Genomic DNA, 20,381 nt, shown 5'->3' with positions numbered 1-20,381 from the left:
CTGGCTCAACGTCGGGTGTGGGGCTGCAGGAGGAGGGCTTCTCCTCCTCCTCTTGGGGCTCCAAGGCCACCTGCATGGGCAGAGCAAGAACACGCACCCGTCAGCCATCAGCTGGCCCTGCTGAGGGTCCCAGTGCCCCAGGCTGCACAATGGCAAAGGGTTTGGATCAGAGGAGGCTGCCCATGGCTGCATGTCCCAAGGGAAGGGACCTGCGGCTGGCACGGGAATGGGACAAGGCTCCTTGTGGGGCCGTAGCAGCAGGGCTGGGCAGGGGGAACGGAGGCAGCTGGGGGCGTGTGTGGCAAAAGGGGGCTCGTGCCCTGGTGTGGAGGGGGCTGCTGCTGGGGCTGCCCCCTCCCTCCTTGCTCGGCATCCAGACCCCAGGGCTGAATGCGACGTGGGCTGGAGGAGACTTCATCCTTGTGCCTTTGGCAATGGGAAACGGAGAGGAGCTGGCATCTCCCCATGGAGACATGGCAGAGGGCAAATGCCTGGGGTGACAGTGGGATGCCATGGGCAGAGGGGTCCCAAGGGATTGGGCAGCTCTGGGCACCCCCTCTGCTCTCCCCAGACCCAGCTCACAGGGCAGCTCCCTGGGATGGTGGGTGCAGGTGAGGCGCTGCTTGCTCACCTGGGGAGCAGGGCCTGCAGCCAGGGGAGGAGCCGCTGGTGCTGTGTCCTCAGGCAGTGGTTGCTCTGGAGTGGGGCTGTCGCTCACAGGGGGCACCTTCTGGTCAGACGTCTCCCTGTTCGCGAACTGGCTCCAGAGGCTGGGTCTGACCCATGGCAAGGAGATGCTTCCCTCCACCTCCTGGCCTTGCAAAACCTCTTCAGTAGCTTCCTCTTCCTCATCAGTCTGGCCCATGTGGTCATCCTGCTCTGCTCCCAGGTCCTTCTTCCCACTTCTCATCTGCCACTCCTTCTTGGGAGCATGGACATAGAGCCGCTCCAGCACCTCCCACTTGCACCTTGCATCTTTGAGGAGCTCCACTTGTGTGACCTTTGGGTTCCACAAGTCATAGAAGGAGTTTCTGGCGAGGAGCTAGAGGAGAGAGGGAGGTTTGTGAACAGAGCTTCATTTTCCACCTAGAATGGCCTCCTGGGTGCAGGGACAACTGGGATGTCACAATACAGCACAGCAGCTTGTCCCAGCACCGGAGGGGTTATGGCTGCCCCAGCCCTCCCTTGTGCTCACTTGTTTGGGTCGCACATTGAGCGATCCCGAGGCTGTCAGGGAGAAACGTGTCCCCTCGCCCTCCTCTTCCTCGTCCTCGCTCTCCTCCAGGCTCTGCTGCTTCCTCAGGAAGGTGCCTTCTCGCAGCTGGGCCAAGCTCTGCCCGGTGCGGGCCAGGCAGCTGCTCTCGAGCTCCTCCAGCGGATGCTGAGCACGGACAGGCAGCGCGCGGTGTTGTCTGGGTGCACACGCAGCGGCTCTGCTCCCAGGTGGCAGACGATGCCCACAGGCTGCTGCTTTGGGCCCTGTCCTGCCTGTGCTCGGCGCGGTGGGGCAGCCTTCCGGCTCTCTGCCCTCAGCTCCACTGCAATCTCCGCAAAGATGCTCTCCACGAAGCCAGCAGTCTCGAGCAGGGATGAGCACGTGGCCTCCAGTGAGGCCGTTTCACCGGGTGAGCCGGCAGCAGCCGTGTCTTCTGCAGAGCCGGGTGGTGCCTCTGCGAAGGGCAGGCTGGGGAGTTCAGCCTCCCGGGAACCCTCCTTGGCTGCTGGCGTGCACTGCTGGGCATCCTGCGGGGCAGAAGAGGCTCTTTCTTCCTGGGACACCTTGACGGGTGACACTTCCACTTGAGGAAGCTGCAGCTCTCCCCCTTTGCACCCTGAGGATGTGCTTAGCACCAAGTCCTGATTCGGCACCGCTGCCTCCGGGCGCTGGTCCTTGAGCTGTTGGCCCACCTGTGGGGAGAAGGAGGCCCATGATGGAGGTGGTTGCATGGTTACAAGTGTCCCCTGAAGCACAAGAAACCCCAGCCCTGTGTCCAAGGGAGGCTCGTGGCTGCACACAGCCTGGCTGAGCTCAGTCTAGAGCTGCTTGCTGAGCCTCAGCACAGAGCTCACAGGGTTTGGGTGGCCCTGGGAGGACCCTGGCTGGCGTCTTTTGTCCGAGAAAAAATACCCAGGGCCGAGAATAAATGAGCTCTCCTCGGAAGAGCTCCTGTCTGGCTACCTCACCCCAGCTCCCCTTCCAAATCATCCTTGTGCTCTCCGTGTCAGTCCCATCCCCTCTGCCTGCCTCTCCCTTCAGCCCCACTGCTCACCTCGCTCCCGCTCTCCTGCAAACCTGAGAGCCCGTCTGTGGGCTGGGAGCAGGCGTTGACCTGCTGCTCCTTGTCCATATTCAGGATCCTCTTGTGGGGACCTGACACTGGCACCAAGGGGAGCTGCTCTCTCCTGATCGAGCTGCTCTCCTCAGAGTGGGGATCTGGGGTCTTTTCCCCCAATAAAGGCATGGTCACCATGGGGACTGCCCCCTCACAATGACCTTGTGAGCATGATGCCACTGACATCACAAAGCCCTGCTGAGTGCCATGAGGACCTCGTCACGATGTCCTGGTGGAGACCACGGGGACACCATCACGATGTCTTGGTGGAGACCATGGGGATTCATCCCATAATGATGCCTTGGTGGAGACCAAGGGGACCCCATCATGATGCCTTGGTGGAGACCATAGGGACTCCACCATGATGTCCTGACGATCTCCATGGGGATGCCCATCACCATGTTGCTACCTCCAAGTCCTGATCCCAGCCTCTGAGCCTGCCTGGGAACTGCTATGAGGGGAGCAGGATGAATGTTCCTCCCTCCAGCTCTGCACTCCCCAGGCCTTGCAGAGGCTGTACTTCTTCAGGCGCTGCATAGCAGAGATCCACACAAGGCCATCCCTGTCGGCCTGCCCATTAATCCTCACCCCTACAATCCTGACTGACTCTCTGTCTGTCCCTAGGCAGAGTTCCCTGCATCCTGCTGCGCTCTCTGGGGTTTCCTTTGTCCACCTCACCTGCACCTTTCCCTGCCATCCCAGCCCATCAGTTCCTCACTCTTGCTGTAGTCTTCTTCTTCTTCTCTGAGTCATTCTCAATTTAAGGCTCTCCTCACCAGCTTGGCCAACTGGTTGGTGACCATCAGGTGGGCAGATGGGAACAGTCTCCTTCTAAATGAAATGTGACATCATGCAGTGTTGGTGTGGGCCCAGCTCAAGGTCCTCCTCCAGCTCTTCCTAAAAATAACAAAAAGAAAAGGAAAAAAAAAAAAAGGAAAAAAAAAGACCCTTTGCTCTTCATCCTCTCCATTTCTTGCTTGTCTTAAGCTGGTATGAGGGTACATGAAAGCAATATGAATTAGGGTACCTGAAATGCAGAATTAAAACCTGAATCTTTCGGACATGTTTCTCCTTCTTGTATCAGTGCATGCCCAGATGTGCAGGGCTGCTCCTGCTGGAGGCCAGTTCTGTGCATTTCTGTGCCAGAGCAAAGGCCACTCCAGGGGCACTCACTGAAGACTCCAAGGCCAACAGGGAAATGAGCAGGTTGTGAGGAAGCCCCAAAAGTGCCTTCGCCCACTCTGCCCATTGACAGCACCAGCAACACCTTTGCTGGCCCCAGTAGACCACCAAGCATGGGAAAGGGGATAACCAAGGGGTGCCAGGCACCCAAAGGCCATGCCAATGCCGTAGGGACCATGGGTGTGTGTGTGCAGGTGCTCTAGGTGAGCACACTTGTGTCTGTCACACTGGACTAGCCTGAGGGACAGGGCAGGACGGCTCCCAGAAGCACACTGCTGTGTTCCCCTGTGCTTCCCTGGCGCAGTTAACCGCGGTGACATTCCTCCTCTCCTGGGAACGTTCTAGGCCAGCCCAGCTGGGTCAGGCAGCCCCAACAGGAGATGGGGTTGCTGCCCCAGGGGACTCTAAAGTACCTGGGAGCATGCGACAGAGGTAAAGAGGATGTCCAGGAAGGGCAAGATGCTGCTGAGGAAATTCCTGTTCCTTCTGGATGAGGACAGCCTTTCATGTGGCCACACTGAGGACATCAGTAGCATGCTCACTGTCAGGATCACCATGAGTAGGAAGGTTCAGGAAGAGGAGACCCCTCAGCCTTTAAGAGTGTATGTTCGTGAATAGAGACCCCAGCGTCATGTGTCTCCCGTTACTGATTCCTCCTTTCATGTGTTGGTGCTCAGTTGCTGGTCCATAGGCCCTGGACCACCTTGAGAGGCCTCAGAGTTCCTGCCCTCTGCACCCATTCCACGAGGTCGTGTCTTTCCTGGAGGTGCTGTGCTGTATTTGCCAGCCATGGCTGGCTGTAATGGGCACACCAGGCACCTGGCCCAGCTCTAGAGACCTTGGACTGAACTTAGGTGCCTGCCGTGCAGGGATGTGCATGTGTCACTTGGCTTTGCTCTGATTTGAGCTCACATGCCCTAAATGCACATGTCTGGTTCCATTTCAGGTGGACAAGCATACCATCCTTGCCCCTATGTCCACCAGCTGGTGTTTGGGAAGGATGTCCATCTCTCACGATGGTTCCAAGAGAACTTGCAGACCCTTGCATTTGCCCTGGACCGCCCCAGCCCCTCAGGCATTACAAGGTGTTATTACTGACTCCTACCATCTCTCTCTAGTGATTAGAGACACCAGGGCCATTTCCTACCTGGGATGTGCTGCACAGGTCTCTGTCTTCTTGAGTTCAAGAGAATGTTTTCTTCACACAGTCATGGCTCAGACCACTTTGAGGCCATCTGCAGACCCCTGTACTACGGGATCCTCCTGAGCAGCAGAACTTGTGTTGAAATGGCAGCAGCTGCCTGGGCCTCTGGGTTTCTCAATGCCCTGGTCCATACTGCTAACACTTTCATGCTTTCTTTCTGTAGAGACAGCTCTACGGACAGTAGTTTTGTGAAATCCCCAAAATCCTCAAGCTCTCCTGCCAGGCTACAGGCATTTCCATATATTTGTGATGCAAAACATCAGGATGTGGCACAGAAGACAGATTGGTCATGGTAGACCCTATTACCAAGAGCCAAGGACACCATGTGTCCAATGGCCCCACTTGAGAGCAGAGAAATGCTGGCATGGAGATAAGATGTCAATGCAATGGTGAAAGAAGGTTCCCACTAAGAGAGCAAAGCCTGCAGTGCCCAAGGCCAGGGAGAAACACAGTGTGGCTGTGAGGAAATGGCAGGAGAGGGCTTTGTTGCCTGAGCTGATTTGTAGCACCCTGGGGCCTGTGACAGAGTTGGGCCAATCTCCAGGCAGGAGAAGGCATCATTGAAGGTGTTCTTGGGCTGGAGCCGTCTAAGATCCAGCCATCCTGAGGCCATCATTAGCCCAGTCATATCATCCAGGGTAAAGGAGGTTCTGTTTGATAAAAGCGAGAAGCTGTTAAGAGAGCAGAGACCAGAGCAGACACCTTGGTGTGATGTGCCTCTCCCATTTAGGAAGCACACTTGGCTGCAGGAGGGATGGACTTGGCCTAAAGGCAGTGGTGGGGTCCAGTTGTTTCGGCACTGGTAGCGAACCCGAGAGGTCCTGGGGTGCTTGCCCAGCTCCAGCTCCAAAGGGACATGGCTTCTCATAGATCCCATGCTAGAGGAGGCATTTGGTTATGCTGGACAACGCAGGCATCTGTCTTGGCCCAGCCAGCCTACTCCGATGTCACTGAATGATATGCCTGCCCTGAATTATATTAACTTTTTGCACTGTGATGATCTGCCTGGGTCTCTGCTTTATACTGCATGGTGCTCCCACAGTAGTGAAAGGCACCTGGGGTCATTTGAGATGGCCAAGAACATTCCCCACCTGGTCTTGTCCTGGAGCTCCATGAGAATGTGGGTCTGAGATTTGCCTCTTAAGAGCAAACAGACATGAGCAGGTTTTTGGTACCTCCTCTGCCTCTTCAACTGTCCCCAGCCGTTTGTGTGTTGCCAGCTGACTCCCACCCTCCATCAGCAGTGATTACAAGGGGAACTTAGAGAAGGAGCTCCCATGGAGATATCAGTGCTGTGCACACTTCAGCATGGGGAAGCAGAATCCCAGCTTCTGTGTATTCAGGGGAACAATGTGAAACCCATCCCAGATCAGTGACTTCTGAACCAGCATGTGATGCCCACATTGACTCATCTGAATCAATGAGCCCCCTTCTTGCCCCTGTCTCAGTGTCCTGCCTATTAGGGTCTTACTAACTAGGGACTTCCAGAGTGGGACCTTTTTAACTTGCATGGATAGTCATCCTCTGATGAAATAGATGGCAAGCTGGGAATCATTCTTTCTCCACTCAGTTGGAAAGGACAACAAGTGATTATTTTAGTTTACTTAACAATCATTTCCCAGGAGAAGGGGGCACAAGGGACAGAGAAATTGGTGAGTTCAGCTGTTCCTCTGCTCCTGAGCGGGGCCAGGCTCCTGGGACGGAGGCAGCTCGTGGCAGCCTGGCAGCACTGCCCAGAGACAGCCGAGTGCAGGAGCAGCTCCTGTGCCAAGAGCAGCAGGGCTGCGGGCACTGCCTGCTGCTGCGGACAGCAGAGGAGAGAAGGCAGCGAGAGGGGAACGGCAGTGTGGAGCGGGAGCAGAGCTCATTGTGGGGGAAATCTTCACTGCCCTTGAAACAGTGAGTCTCTGTCTGCAGGGCAATGCTGCTGAGGTTCCTGGTGGCCTCTTCTGAACTCAGTGCATGTAATCATGGATTGGGATTTTAAAGGTCTCTCTCCTGGAGTATCCAGGGTTTAGCAGGAGGAGGAGATGCTTCAGAGCAGGGATTCCCTGCTGCACGCTCACAGGGACAGGGCATCCTGCTCCATTCTCACGGGGAAGACGCAGGGGTGTGAAGCTGAGGTCTGCACCCAGCTCTGCACGGGCTGTGATAGAGAGCAGCATCCCCCAGGCCCAGGGTGCTGTGTGCCCGGGACAGTGACTCTGCAGCCTGCGAGGGGCAGCACTGCCCAGGGTGCTCCCCACAGCACTGCGGGGAAGCGCTGCATGGGGAGACAGACACCCGTCAGGGCAGGTTCATTCTGCTGCTAAGAGGCTGCTGCAGAGTGAAGTCTGCTCACAGCTCCAGCTCATACACAGGGCATGTGCGAGGGGTCACTTACAGGAGAAGATCAAGAGAAGGGCTGCTTGGAAGGGAAGGAGCTTTCCTTCATGTCTCTGCTCTTTCAGTGTCCTTATCATGGCAAGGAGAATGAAGGAACAGGTTTTCTGTTTTGACAAAGAAGTGGGAGTCCTAAACCTTCACTCTGAAAGATTAATAGGTGTGTGAGAAACCTCAGCAAGCTCCTTCATCCCCCCTTAGTCTAGAGGCAGCATCAATATCATCTTTGTGGCCTGCTAGGACTTTCTGTAACCTCCTTCTTAGGACCTGCAACTGCAGAGCTTCCCTTGGACATTGCCCAGAGGTTTGTGCAGGGCAGAGCTGAGCACAGATAGGGTCATATGGGATCTGTGAGCAGTGGCAGGGACAAGACACAGGGACAGAGGAAGGGCTGCTGGCAGGGACAGCTGCAGGCAGCAGAGATGGGCAGGGAAGGGGCAGGAAGTGCAGGGCAGGAGCTGCCTCCTCTGCAGCCAGACCTGGGCGATCTCTCCTGCCACGGGACCATCTCCAGCCTCCCCACCAAGGGACTAAGGTGTCCCCCTCTGTGAGGTGACGTACTCATCTGGTAAGGTGAAGGTTTTCCACAATGCCTCCCTGTCCCTCTCCCTTCCTCCACGCAGCACATTGAAGGTCTTGCTCCTTAATTCTTCTCCTGTCCATGCTGCTCCTGTTCTTGCTCTCAGCTTTCCGTGGTTGAGTGTTTTCAGCTGCACTTCAGACATTGATGCTGCAAGGTGTGGAAGAGAGGGATCTGAATGGGAATGAGGTTCTTCTCAAGCCTACCCTGTAGAGCTGCAGGAAAAGCAGTCCTTGGGTCTGGGAATTGAGCTGACTCTCCCTTAAGGAGAGCCCGTCTTCAGCATTGCCAGTCCTTTGGCTCTTGCCCTGTGGTGTCCTGCCAGGCTGCCCCCTTCCCTCCAGAAGGGCTCTGCTGTTTCATGGCATTCTGTGATAGCTGGGTGACCCGTGAGGAAGCTGTAGAGATGCTGAGGGTATGGAGGTGGTGGTGGGAGGCTGTCCAGGAGCAGATGAAATGGGCCCTGTGTGTCTTTGGCCAGGAGTGTGGAGCCCTCCCTTAGCTGTATGGAGACAAGGTGAGAAAGGTGGAGATGGGCACTTAGAAACTGCACTGCTCTGCTCTCAGCAGGGCCTGTCTCCTTTCAGGGCACCATATGAGCATGATGACACTCTAGCTCAAGGAGACCATTGCACAGGACATCTGGGAACGAAACATAACAGACAAACGAGATGTCCCGACTCTGCACATAAGTGACTGTGGATGCATTCCTCTAAGGACTCAGAGTTGAAATGTGAAGGATTTGTCCTTTGGGGAACACTCCCGAGGAGTGACAAGGACATCTCAAAGAAACTAAAAATTACTGTTCCTCAAACCTCTTTGCTTACTTGGGAGTAAAGATGCTGAAAAGCTCATCTACAACTTGAATGGATCTCACCTGCCAGAAAAGGTAAAACATCCAAAAGTGTGGCCTCCGTTCTCCACTTCCCACTACTGTTCAGCACAGACAGCTCTCGAGTTGAGGTCTCTGCTCCTCACAGCACACACAGCCAGTGAAAATGGAGCTCAAGCAAAGGAACTGCACTAAGACACTCTTATTAAAGAGAGGCAGTGGTGGGTGGTGTCATAAAAGAAATGACTTTGAAATTTTGTTTCTTGTAAAGTCCCTCCTAACTTTTCATTGTTTTCTGTTCCTTGGACAGGCCCACATAACTGCAGGGAGCTAATGTCCAACAGCAGCTCCCTCAACGAGTTCCTCCTCCTGCCATTTGCAGACACGCGGGAGCTGCAGCTCTTGCACTTCTCGCTCTTCCTGGGCATCTACCTGGCTGCCCTCCTGGCCAACGGCCTCATCATCACAGCCGTAGCCTGCGACCACCACCTCCACACCCCCATGTACTTCTTCCTCCTCAACCTCTCTCTCCTTGACCTTGGCTCCATCTCCACCACTGTCCCCAAATCCATGGCCAATTCCTTCTGGGACACGAGGGCCATTTCCTACTTGGGATGTGCTGCACAGGTCTTAACTTTTAACTTTTTCATTTCAGCAGAGTTTTCCCTTCTCACAGTCATGGCCTATGACCGCTATGTTGCCATCTGCAGACCCCTACACTATGGAATCCTCATGGACAACAGAGCTTGTGTCAAAATGACAGCCGCTGTCTGGGCATCTAATTTTCTCTGTGCTCTCCTGCACACTGCTAATACATTTTCCATTCCTCTCTGCCAAGGCAATGTGGTGGAGCAGTTCTTCTGTGAGATCCCCCACATCCTCAAGCTCTCCTGCGCAGATGCCTCCCTCAGAGACATTGGAGTTATTATTCTTGCCATTTGTTTAGTTTTGGGGTGTTTTGTTTTCATTGTGGTGTCCTACGTGCAGATCTTCAGAGCTGTGCTGAGGATCCCCTCCAAGCAGGGCCGGCACAAAGCCTTTTCCATGTGCATCCCGCACCTGGTCGTGGTCTCCTTGTTCATCAGCACTGGCACGTTTGCCTACTTGAAGCCCCCCTCCATCTCCTCCCCAGCTCTGCATCTGGTGCTGGCCATTTTATACTCAGTGGTGCCTCCAGCACTGAACCCTCTCATCTATAGCCTGAGGAACAAGGAGCTCAAGCAGGCACTGAAGAAACTATTCCAATAGCTACTTGTTAAGCAGCAATAAACAGCTTCTCCCCCTTCATTCATTCCAGGACTCTCCATGGGCTGACAGCAATGAGATCCTGGGGTGATGTCTTAGGGAATGAGATCTGGATTCAGCTCTTATTTGTGGTTGCCCAGTTTTTCTCCTGGTGCTGAATGGTCAAAGCAGCCTCTGCCTGGGACTGTCTCATGTTTGATATGGCTGGTGACAGATGCCCACAGTGGGGACCCTGTGAGTACAGGGGAGAGTTGTTTATGCCACCTTCAATAGAGAACCATAGTCTGGTTTGATAGAAAACACAGTAGTCCTTAAAGTTTAAGGACTAAAGAAATGTGTTGTCTATCCTCTTAGAGAAAAAAACCTATATGGGTGAGTGCAGCCATCTTTGTGCTTCCAGCTTCCAGGGTCCTTAGAACAGCAGTGAGTTATGTAGTGGGAATTAAATGGAGCAAGGATTTGTTAAAACAGTGTCATAAAAAAACACGGTGTGGGTGTTTGTATCAGTGATCACAAGGCAGACGAGCAGTTGGATACTGGCGGAAAGAGACCCAGAGCTCGTGCAGGGTTAAACAGGGTAGATTTAATAGCAGACTTGCCCTGCAGGAGCCATGGGGAGCCCAGGGAGGTGTGCGGGGATCTCTGCAGGAGGATGCTGCACACAGGGGCCGGGCACCCAAGCGGGACACCCCTGTGCAACCCAAGGGCCCCTTTTATCTATCTGAACAACTTCCTTCTCCCAGCTGTGCCAGGATGGGGGAGCCGCTGCCCAGGAAGCAGCCAGATGTTGCTGACAAATGGGATGTGTCTGCCTGGCCCTGGAGGCAGTTGGGTCAGGGAGACGCTGGGCTCCTGCCATGTGCTGTGCTGCCCGTGGGCTCCTCACCAGCTCTTCTGTAGATGTTTGCACCATATTTACCTTTAAGCCACAAAGCATCTCATAAATTATTACTATTTAGTGCGAAAATGGTTTAAACCCAAATGTGCAAAGGGAGGTCAGGTTGTCCCCATGCGCTTAGTCACTTTTCTCTGTTTCTATTGCTCAGGATGGGGCACAGTCCTGCAGGGCACACAGGAGACCCAGGTGCTGCCCTTTGTGCTTTTTACTACCTTGAGTCTATCTAGGATGTGCTGAATTAGAATTTATTTTGATGGGAATGGATTTGCATTTAAAATATATTTCTTTCCCCTTCCCTGCTCCCCCTCCCTTTTTTTTCCCCAAGAGGTCAGAACTGCTTCACTTTTTAAGTGATTGTCAGTGTTCAAGTCCTGGAAGGAAATGATTTACTCCCTGTGTTTGAACCAGGTTGCAAACATTTCCCTACATAATGGTTTTCTCTTCCCTCTGCTGCTCATTGCTGTCTCCCTCCTTTTTCTTAAATAAAAGTCAATAGGTTACATATTAATTGCAACTAATAAATGGTATTAACTCCCTTCTCCAATCTTTCCACTCAAGGCTGCACCCACAGGGCAGGAAGGTCGGGGGTGGTAAATGAGTGTGGGCAGAAACAAGCCCATGTCGGGAATCTTAGCACAAGAGTCCCAAGTGTTTTGTCTCTTCCTGGTGGCTGATTGGGGGTTGGCGCCACATGGAGCTAATGGGTTGTAAAACCCACGCTGGTGAGAGCCTCAAAGTGTGAGCAACTAAGTCAGGAGAATGACTCCAAAAAGAGTGAGGAAGTGATGGCCTGGGATGGCAAGGAATAGCCACGGGGCAATGTGGGAAAGAGAAGGGCAGGGAGAGAGCAGTGGGATGTAGGGAGCTCTGCCTTGGGGTGAACCAAGAGGCAATCGAGAGCACAGGGGTGAGGACGGGGGGCAGAGCAACAGGGTGGCCTCGTGGTGGGTGTCTGCTATGGAGCGCCTGACGAGGGACAGCCTCTGCAAGGCCTGGGGAGGGCAGAGCTGTGGAGAGGACAACCTGCACTCCAGGGACCTGCTCAGGACAATGTTCACCTCGATGTTGGGAGTCTCCATCCCACTGGAGTCTGCCCTCATGTTTTATTCCCAGGGTGTCCTGTCACGTAAGGCCAGTACATGCCAGGAGGCTGCCCGGGGCGGGGAAATCTCCACCTTCCTGTTATAGAATCCTTCTAAGACTGTGCACGTGCACATTCCGGAAGGGGGTCTCATTCCTCAGTGTGGTGGTCCCGCTTTCCTTATTCTTCTCATTCTCACAGTGACTTCGGCCTTCAAACATCCTTAGACAGCATTTTGTAGTTAGGCTGGCAGCAAGGCAGCCTGAACAGCAGTTCTTGTTTCTCCATCTTCTTTGTTTGTTTGGATAACATGTAACTGCTATGTGCTTTCTGTTCTTCCTCAGAGATCTGGGTGTTACAATCTTCCTTTGTTGGTGGCCTCTGCTGAGCGTTATCAAAGTTAAGTATTTTTCCTCCAGCCCCAGCCCTAGCACCGTCATTCTCACCCAGGCTGGGAGGAGGGGAGGCCTTGGGAGAAACAGAGCTGGGCTGTGCAGAAAGAATGGCAGGAGCGGCCTTTACCTTGGGACCTGTGACAGAGGTGAACCAATCTCCAGGAAGGACAAGATGTCAGCGAAGAAGTCCCTTGGCCTTAGTTCACAGCCTGAGGTCATCATTGGCCCAAGTCCCATTCATGCCATCCAGGGGTGTGAAGAGTTTCAAGAGAGGGAGAGCTAGAAGGTTTGAAGGGTGCAGAGACCTTGGTGTGATGTGCCTCTCTCATTGATGAAATAAGCTTGGCTGCAGACTGTTAGGAGTTGGCTGAAGGACAGTGGTGGGATCCAGACATGTGGGCACTGTTAAGAAACCTGAGTGCCCAAAACCACTTGAAAGGGACACGTTTACCCCGTAGGTCACAGGGTGTATCTGCTAGAGACACGTGGCTGTGCTGGACACCCAGGCATCCAGCATGGCCTATTTCTGTGTCAGTGAATCAAGTGCCTGAACAGAATGAGATGAATTGTTTCCATGTCAGCATCTGCTTGTGTCTCAGCTTCCTAGTGAGTAGAGCTCTGGTAGCAGTGGGCATCTGATAACATTTTGGTGGACCAAAGCAATTCCCTACCCGGTCCCAACACATGCTCTAGAAGAAAGTAGATGTGGTGATCACGGCAATCAGACACTGGCACATGCCTTCAACCACCTCTGACCCTTCCAGTGTCACCAAGGGTTTGTGTGTGTGCAGCTGACACCCACCCTGAATGACCAGTGATTGGGAGCATAGAGCAGGACCTCCCATCCAGGCATCCCTGCTGTGCTCACTTCAGCTTGGGCAAGGGGAATCCCACCTGCTGTGTGTTTCTGTGGAGCTCACCACAGAATACCGTGGCAGCCCAGGGTCTTCTAAACCAGCCTGAGAATCCCAAACTGGGTGACATCAACCAATACCTGAACACTGGGAAAGTGAGCTCTATTCTTGTGTTCATTTATCTTGCCTAGCTAAGAGTTGGGAAGAGGGGCTTCCTGAGTGGGACATTTTCAGCTCTTCCAAGTAACCATGCTCTGATGAAACAAACTACAGTGCTGACACCAGTCTTTCCTAGTGTTTAGAGAGGGATAATCAGGGATTATTTTAGTTGACTACAGTGCACATTTCCCAGGAGGAGGGAGCACGAGGGACAGAGAAATTGGTGAGTTCAGCTGTTCCTCTGCTCCTGAGCGGGGCCAGGCTCCTGGGACGGAGGCAGCTCGTGGCAGCCTGGCAGCACTGCCCAGAGACAGCCGAGTGCAGGAGCAGCTCCTGTGCCAAGAGCAGCAGGGCTGCGGGCACTGCCTGCTGCTGCGGACAGCAGAGGAGAGAAGGCAGCGAGAGGGGAAGCGGCAGTGTGGAGTGGGGGAAAAGAGGAGACCTTCACAGCTCTTGACATGGTGAGTTTTTGCTTACAGGACAATGGTACGGAGCTTCCTGAAGGGGACATAAGAACCCATCACACTCCATGGGTGGCAGCATTTTTCTCTTCTTTCTTCTGGCTTTTGCAGTGCAGAGGAAGAGGAGCTGCTTCAGAGCAGGGATTCTCTAACATACCACCTATGAGCAGGGCATCCTGCTGCCTTACCCAACAGAAACAGCAGTGATGTGAAGCTCGGGTGTGCAGACAGTGTGAGAGGTCTGCCCTTCAGAGCAGGGTCTTTGCACCCAAAGGTGCTGTGTGCCCGCAGCAGTGACTGTGTCGCCTGTGAAGGTCAGCGCTCAGCCTGCCCAGGGAGCTCCCCACAGCACTGAGGGGAGAAGTTCTGGGTGGGAGGATTATCCCCTACCAGGACAGGCTCCTTCTCCTGCTGGGAGGTGCTGCAGGGGTCAGGTCTGCTCACAGGTCTAGCTGTGAGCACATTTCAGGGAACATTTTGCAAAAGGAAAGGCAAGGCAGGCATTTCCTGGAAGGGAAGCCAATGAGATGGTGCTTAGAATTTCCTTCCACTTGCTAAGAGGAAAATGGAAACAAAATTGTCAAATTTGGACAAGAGACTGAGACTCATTAAGAGATTCAAGGAGCAGCCAAAGAGTCTGCCAGGGACATCTGAATGTCCCCTCAGCCATCCCTTAGTTCATAGACAGCACCAGCTTCCCCTGGGCTGCTGCATCAGGGTCTATCTAAGCTGCTCCTTAGCACCTGCAGACATGGAGGTGCCCCTGGACAGTGTCCTGCTCCTGGGAGGTTTCTGCAGGGAGAACTGGGCTCACTTGTGAGTGTCGTTGTCCTTCATCTGAGTGAGGTGCGAGTACATGACAGTGAGGGGCAAGGCTCAGTGATGAAGCAGGTCCCATGACAAAGTCCTAACAAGTTTTTTTTTTTTTTTTTTTTTTCCTTTTGGAATGCACAAGGGTTTATGCTGAGAATGATTGAAGCACCAAAGATTTCTGCTCTATCAAAGAATGTTCCGACAGTGAGTAGGCACTTTATCAACAGACTCCTCCACTTATCCTTTTGCAGAGAAGACTTGATTTCCAAATGTTGAAGAGCCCTTCCATAGAAGGGGTGGACATCGTCTCCTGCAGCTTGTGTGCATCAAAGCTACTCCTTTTCTTTGCAGTGCCTGGAATAAGGGTGCAGGGTTAAAACAGGCATGAGGACAAGGTCTATCTCTAGACATCTTGACATGTAGAAAGGGTAAGGTCTATCCTTGTTTCCTTTTGACTGTTTTTCCCCATTGCTGGAGTGAGATCTGGTGTGGCAGACTCAGATACAAATATCTCTGTTGAGGAGGGCAAGAGTGATGGGGGTGAATCCCTCACAGAGCTCTTCTCCTTCAGATACAACTGGTGTGAGGGCTGTATTCAGCTCTCATGGTGGTGAATGGAGAATATTCCCACCTGGTATCTGGACTAAGTCCATTGCAAGCAATGCAATATGCCATTCCAAGGCATCTCCACAAATACCACTCAAAGACTAGTGCATCTATTTCCACCTGCAGCAAAGCAAAAACAACTCCTCCGGAGCTATGGAGAGGAGTCCCTGCTGAACTTGGCACACTCAGCCAGTTCAAAGTGGAGCACCAGAAAGGGAGACGAAATAAGGGAGAGAGGAAATGTGGGGAGTTCCTTGAGAAAGTGAAATGGTTTGGCTCAGAAAAGCCTTCCTTAACTTTTGGCTTTCTTTCCTTCCTTGGACAGGACTCCTGGGCCCCGAAGGAACTAATGTCCAACAGCAGCTCCTTCAGCGAGTTCCTGCTCATGCTGTTCTCAGACAGGCGGGAGCTGCAGCTCTTGCACTTCTCGCTCTTCCTGGCCATCTACCTGGCTGCCCTCCTGGCCAACGGCCTCATCATCACAGCCGTAGCCTGCGAACACCGCCTCCACACCCCCATGTACTTCTTCCTCCTCAACCTCTCCCTCCTCGACCTGGGCTCTATCTCCACAACTATTCCCAAAATCATGGCCAATTCCCTGTGGAACACCAGGGCCATTTCCTATTCAGAATGTGCTGCCCAGATATTTTTCATGGTCTTCTTGTTTGGAGGAGAGTTTTTTCTCCTCACAGTTATGGGCTATGACCGCTACATGGCCATCTGCAGACCCCTGCACTATGAGACCCTGCTGGGCAGCAGAGCTTCTGTTAAAATGGCAGTGGCTGCCTGGGCCAGTGGTTTCCTCAATGCTCTCCTGGACACTGGGAACACATTTTCCCTACCCCTCTGCCAAGGCAATGTGGTGGAGCAGTTCTTCTGTGAGATCCCCCAGATCCTCAAGCTCTCCTGCTCAGATTACTACCTCAGGGAAGTTGGGATTATTGTGGTTAGCGTCTGTTTAGGCTTTGGGTGTTTTGTTTTCATTGTGGTGTCCTATGTGCAGATCTTCAGAGCTGTGCTGAGGATCCCCTCTGAGCAGGGCCAGCACAAAGCCTTTTCCATGTGCCTCCCGCACCTGGCCGTGGTCTCCCTGTTTGTCAGCACTGCTCTGTTTGCCTACCTGAAGCCCCCCTCCATCTCCTCGCCATCTTTGGATCTGGTGCTGGCTGTTCTATACTCGCTTGTGCCTCCAATTCTGAACCCCCTCATCTACAGCCTAAGGAACGAGGAGCTCAAGAATTCCCTAAGGAAACTCATCCAGCGGGTCTAGTGCCAGCAACAAGATCTGTCCTAGGGGCTTTGGCATTAAGGATAAGTGTTGTTCATTTTTTTCTTGCTTGCTTTTTTTTCTCTTATATTCCAATAAAGGAAAAATATATAGTCTGGTTCATGCCATTTCTCCACAGGAATGTCTCGTTGGAATCTGCCACAGGGACCATGTTGGAGCAGGACGCCAGGCTTCCCCCTTCACCACCAAAGAGGGGATAAACTCTGAGCCCCACTAAGCAACCTCCGATGTCTCCCATGCAATGAGGAGAGTTTCCCTTTGCAGTGTCTCTTCCAGCACTGGAGCTCAGGGCCACAGAGTCAGGCTCACACGAGCACAGACAGGGTGAGACCATGGCTCCTGTGTCCATTAGGAGAACTCGGCTCCCCTAGCCACAACCAGGGGGTAATTTTACCTGCTCTCCCTATGGAGGTCATAGTCATGTGTCGCCCTACATTGGTCCCTTCCCTCTACACTGCTCCAAAAGTCCAAGTGGGGCATGAGTGGAGGAGAGGCTGGATGCAGCATGTGGAGACAGAGCTCTGCTGCTTAGGGCCATCCCCACACTGCAAGGCATTTCCTTGTTACACCCTTCAAAGGGCCCGCAGTTTTTCTGGCTACATGTCCACCAACAGCAGCAGGACTTTTTTTTTTTTCCTCTTTTCAAGGCTCTTCTCCTCATTTTCACACTGTCCTGCTGTGCTCTCATGTGCCTACTTGCCCTAAGTGCTCTTGTAACATGGTGTTTCCTGGTACATTTCTGTGATGTCAGGCAGGACTAGGGCCTGGGCACCCATATGCCAAACCTGGCCTACACAAGAACATTTACTATAATAAAAGAGCATCTTCCCTGTGATTTGCCTCAAGTGTGGCCTTTCTTCACAGATGGATCTCAAAGGGGTCTCGTGTTCTGCTTGTGAACTCCATAGGCTCTAGGGGACGAGCTCCAAGGATGTTTGATCTGTGTGATCTCCTAGGGACCGAGGGCAGCACTCAGAGTTCATCTCTCAGTGGCAAGTGCCAATGGAGATGGGAAATTGTTTCTGAATCACCTGCAGCAGGTGGTCTTACAGGTGACAGTGCTGATGTGATTTGTCCTCTATCCTTCTGGAGGAGAATCTCCAGGAGATCCCCAGGAGAGCTTAGGGGATCTCCACAGCCCAGGTGAGGGCTGTGAGTGGAGCCTTACAAAATGAGGGATGGTCCACCATGGAGTAACCAGAAGGCAGATCTTTAAATCCAGGTGCACAGGAAATGCTCTGCTTTGGTGTGGCCAACTTTGAATAAATTGACTACACTCCTGTTAAAACAATATTTTAAGGAAGTCTCTAGAGTATCTTCAATGCAATCATTGAAAAAAAAAGTCATACTTTCCAGAATTTCTCACAGCTTTTGCCATTGCAATTTACTCTTTTCTGCTGTCTCATGTCTATCTTAAGCATCACAGTGTAAGAAACCCTGCTGGGGAGTTTTAAAAACAGAGATCCTCCCTTGGTGCCTGTAGGAGGAAGGTTGTGTCCTGTCCTGTACAGTCCTACATCCTGCTGTTACTGAAAGAGTCACTGACCGCAGAAATAAGATTTGAAGCTCCCCAAAATATACCGACCTGTGGCCATACTTTGTGCTGTTTCATCCCCCATGACTTTGATCCTGTCTTGGACCACCCTGAAGCCCTAAATTCCCTCACTGGACTGCCTGGAGAAGAGATGTGACAGTGCAGGAGTGCAGAAGTGTCCTCTCCAGGGCTCTCTTTGAGACATTTTTCAGTCTTTGGCATCATCTGGAGATATTCCTGAAGGATTATCAGCAGGTTTTGGGAAATATCTGCGGGGAAATGAGGTGACTGCTTTCCAGGACATGAAGAGACACCTCTCTGCTCCTCCTGGCTCTGGGATGTGACTCCAAAGGGCAACACTGGGGAGCACATGAGCAGTGCCCAGCAGAGCCTGGGCCACACAGGGCAGGGAGGGCACCACTCTGGCACCAGGGAGACCTCCTTGTGATGACGCACATCTCACTGTGACCTCAGATCGTGTCACTGGGAGCTCAGCAGGTCACTGCCGTGGAGATAGAAGAGCTAGGCAGGGAGGAGAGACGTGTCCTTGCACATGCTGCAAAGCGGTGACCTCCCTTCATATCTGTGCTATCACACAACTCTCCTCTGGCCTAACCCTAATCCTAATCTACAACCCTAAAACCCTAACCCTAACCTCTAACCCCTAACCTGTTTCTAACCTAAGCACAAACCTAAAACCCCAACTAACCATAACACCCTAACCCCCAAACCCTAAGACTAAACTCTCCAAACCCTAAACCCCCAAACGCTAACCCCAAACCCACTCACCCTCTAACGCTAAACACTCTAATCCTAACCCTACCTCTAAACCGTAACCCTCTAACAGTCAACCCGAAACTCTCTAAACCTAGCCCAAACCCCTAACCCTCTAACCGTCACCCTAAACCCTCTAACCCTTAATCCTCTAGCCCTAAATCTTCAAACCCTAAATCCTCAACCCCCCTAACCCCTAACTCTCTAACCCTAACAAGCTAGCCCCCAGCCCCCCAACCCTGACCCATAACCTTCTAACCCTAACTCTCTAACCCTAAACCCTCTAACCCTAACCCTAAACTCTCTAACACTAACCCCCAACCCTCTAACGCTGAAACACCTAGCCCTAAACCGTGTACCCTAAACCTAAACCCTCTAAACCCTCTAACTCTCTAATAGTAAACTCTAAACCCTCTAAAACTAACCCCTAATCCTCTAACTCTTTTACGCTATAACCTCTATCCCCTCCAACTCTAACCCTAAACCCTCTAACACTGACCCTAAACCCTAAACCCGCAAACTCTAACCTGCTAACCCTAAACACCCTAGTCCTAAATCCTCTAACCCTAAACTCTCGAGCCTTTCAAACTTCTAACTCTACCCCCAAACACTCTTCCCCAAATGCTCCTCTCTACAGCTAATCCTCCTTCCCTCTAACCCTAACCCTAAGTTTTCTAACCCTCTCACCCTAAAACTTCTAATACTAAACCCTCTAGCCCTCTCAATCTAACTCTGTAACCGCTCACAAACCAAACGCAAGTTATCATCATTTGCTGATTTGGCTCTATAAAAGATGGACACTCTTGCCGCGATGTTGGAGACCTCATGGGTGGATGCACCACGTAAGACCTCCCAGTTGCCGGGAAAGTTCTCCAATTCCTCATCGCAACAGGGACTCCCCAGAGACTGCGGATCTGGATGATGATGGCATATGATGGCATATTTAGGCAATTGGTGATGTATCTTTTAATCACTATTCCCTTTCTCATATAGTAATGGTTAGGTGCATTACCTTGCTTATTTTGTCTGTTGCTAAAACCGAGTGTGTAATAAGCTTATTTTATTAAATGTATCATTCTGTACTGCCTTAATATTAATAGTGAAATAAACCATTCTTTCCAGTGGTGTCTGGTTCTTTCCATAGCCCCATGTGTCCCAGTCAATTGGCAAAACACCGTGTTCTTTGCAGATGCCCATTGCAGCTCCCAGGAAGGTTGGCCTCTGATTTTCAGCCTTGCAGGCCACAGTATTTCTGAAGGCAGCTGTACTTCTGGTCTGGTGCTGCTTTCTGCAGGTGCTCACACACAAATCAAGATCAGCTGGAGGGAGCCATAAGCGTTTCCAGCCAGCTCTGAAGAGGTTTTCCTGGTTTTCATGCGATGTTTGTTAATCAGGTCACAGATTCCTCCTCTCTACATCCTGTGGTGTAAAGAACAAAGCAGAACAACTCTCTAGTGCAAAGGTGGTCTTTTCTGTGTCCTCTCCCACCAGGGCTTTTGGCCCATTTAGCAGCAGGCCTGTATTTTCCCTAGTCTGCCTTTTGTTCCTGCCATATTGTTGTATTGTATTTTAAATGATTATTTATTATTATTTTATCAGGAAGGTAAGAGTAAGAATTAAGAAAGAAATAAATGAAGAGCACATGTTTCATGCCAAGTACATGGGAATGACAAGTGACTGCACACAGGACAGGTTTAGGCACTGACATTGTACCCATTGAGGAAGTTTCCTCGGTGCCTCCTTGAGCTCCTTGTTCCTCA

The 20,381-nt window shown here is 52.2% G+C and overlaps 1 protein-coding gene and 1 pseudogene across 1 annotated transcript; both read left to right on the top strand.

Moving 5' to 3' along the window:
• The first annotated feature begins 8,846 nt into the window (after window positions 1-8,846).
• Window positions 8,847-9,782, top strand: LOC148591462 (olfactory receptor 14A16-like; annotated as a pseudogene).
• A 5,592-nt stretch (window positions 9,783-15,374) lies between these two features.
• LOC148591461 (olfactory receptor 14C36-like) lies at window positions 15,375-16,295 on the top strand. Its single transcript, XM_088537522.1, has one exon. It carries the CDS (start codon window positions 15,375-15,377, stop codon window positions 16,293-16,295), a length of 921 nt encoding a protein of 306 aa, XP_088393648.1.
• Window positions 16,296-20,381: the final 4,086 nt, after the last annotated feature.

Source organism: Tinamus guttatus, unplaced genomic scaffold, assembly GCF_059628265.1.
Source record: "Tinamus guttatus ecotype Peru unplaced genomic scaffold, ASM5962826v1 Tinamus_guttatus_pri_ptg000804l, whole genome shotgun sequence".
NCBI classification, from domain to species: Eukaryota; Metazoa; Chordata; class Aves; order Tinamiformes; family Tinamidae; genus Tinamus; species Tinamus guttatus.
This window is presented reverse-complemented; position numbering and strand designations above follow the sequence as displayed.

Excerpts from the sequence above, each read along its gene's own strand:
- LOC148591461 (XM_088537522.1), top strand. The coding sequence starts at position 15,375 with ATGTCCAACAGCAGCTCCTTCAGCGAGTTCCTGCTCATGCTGTTCTCA.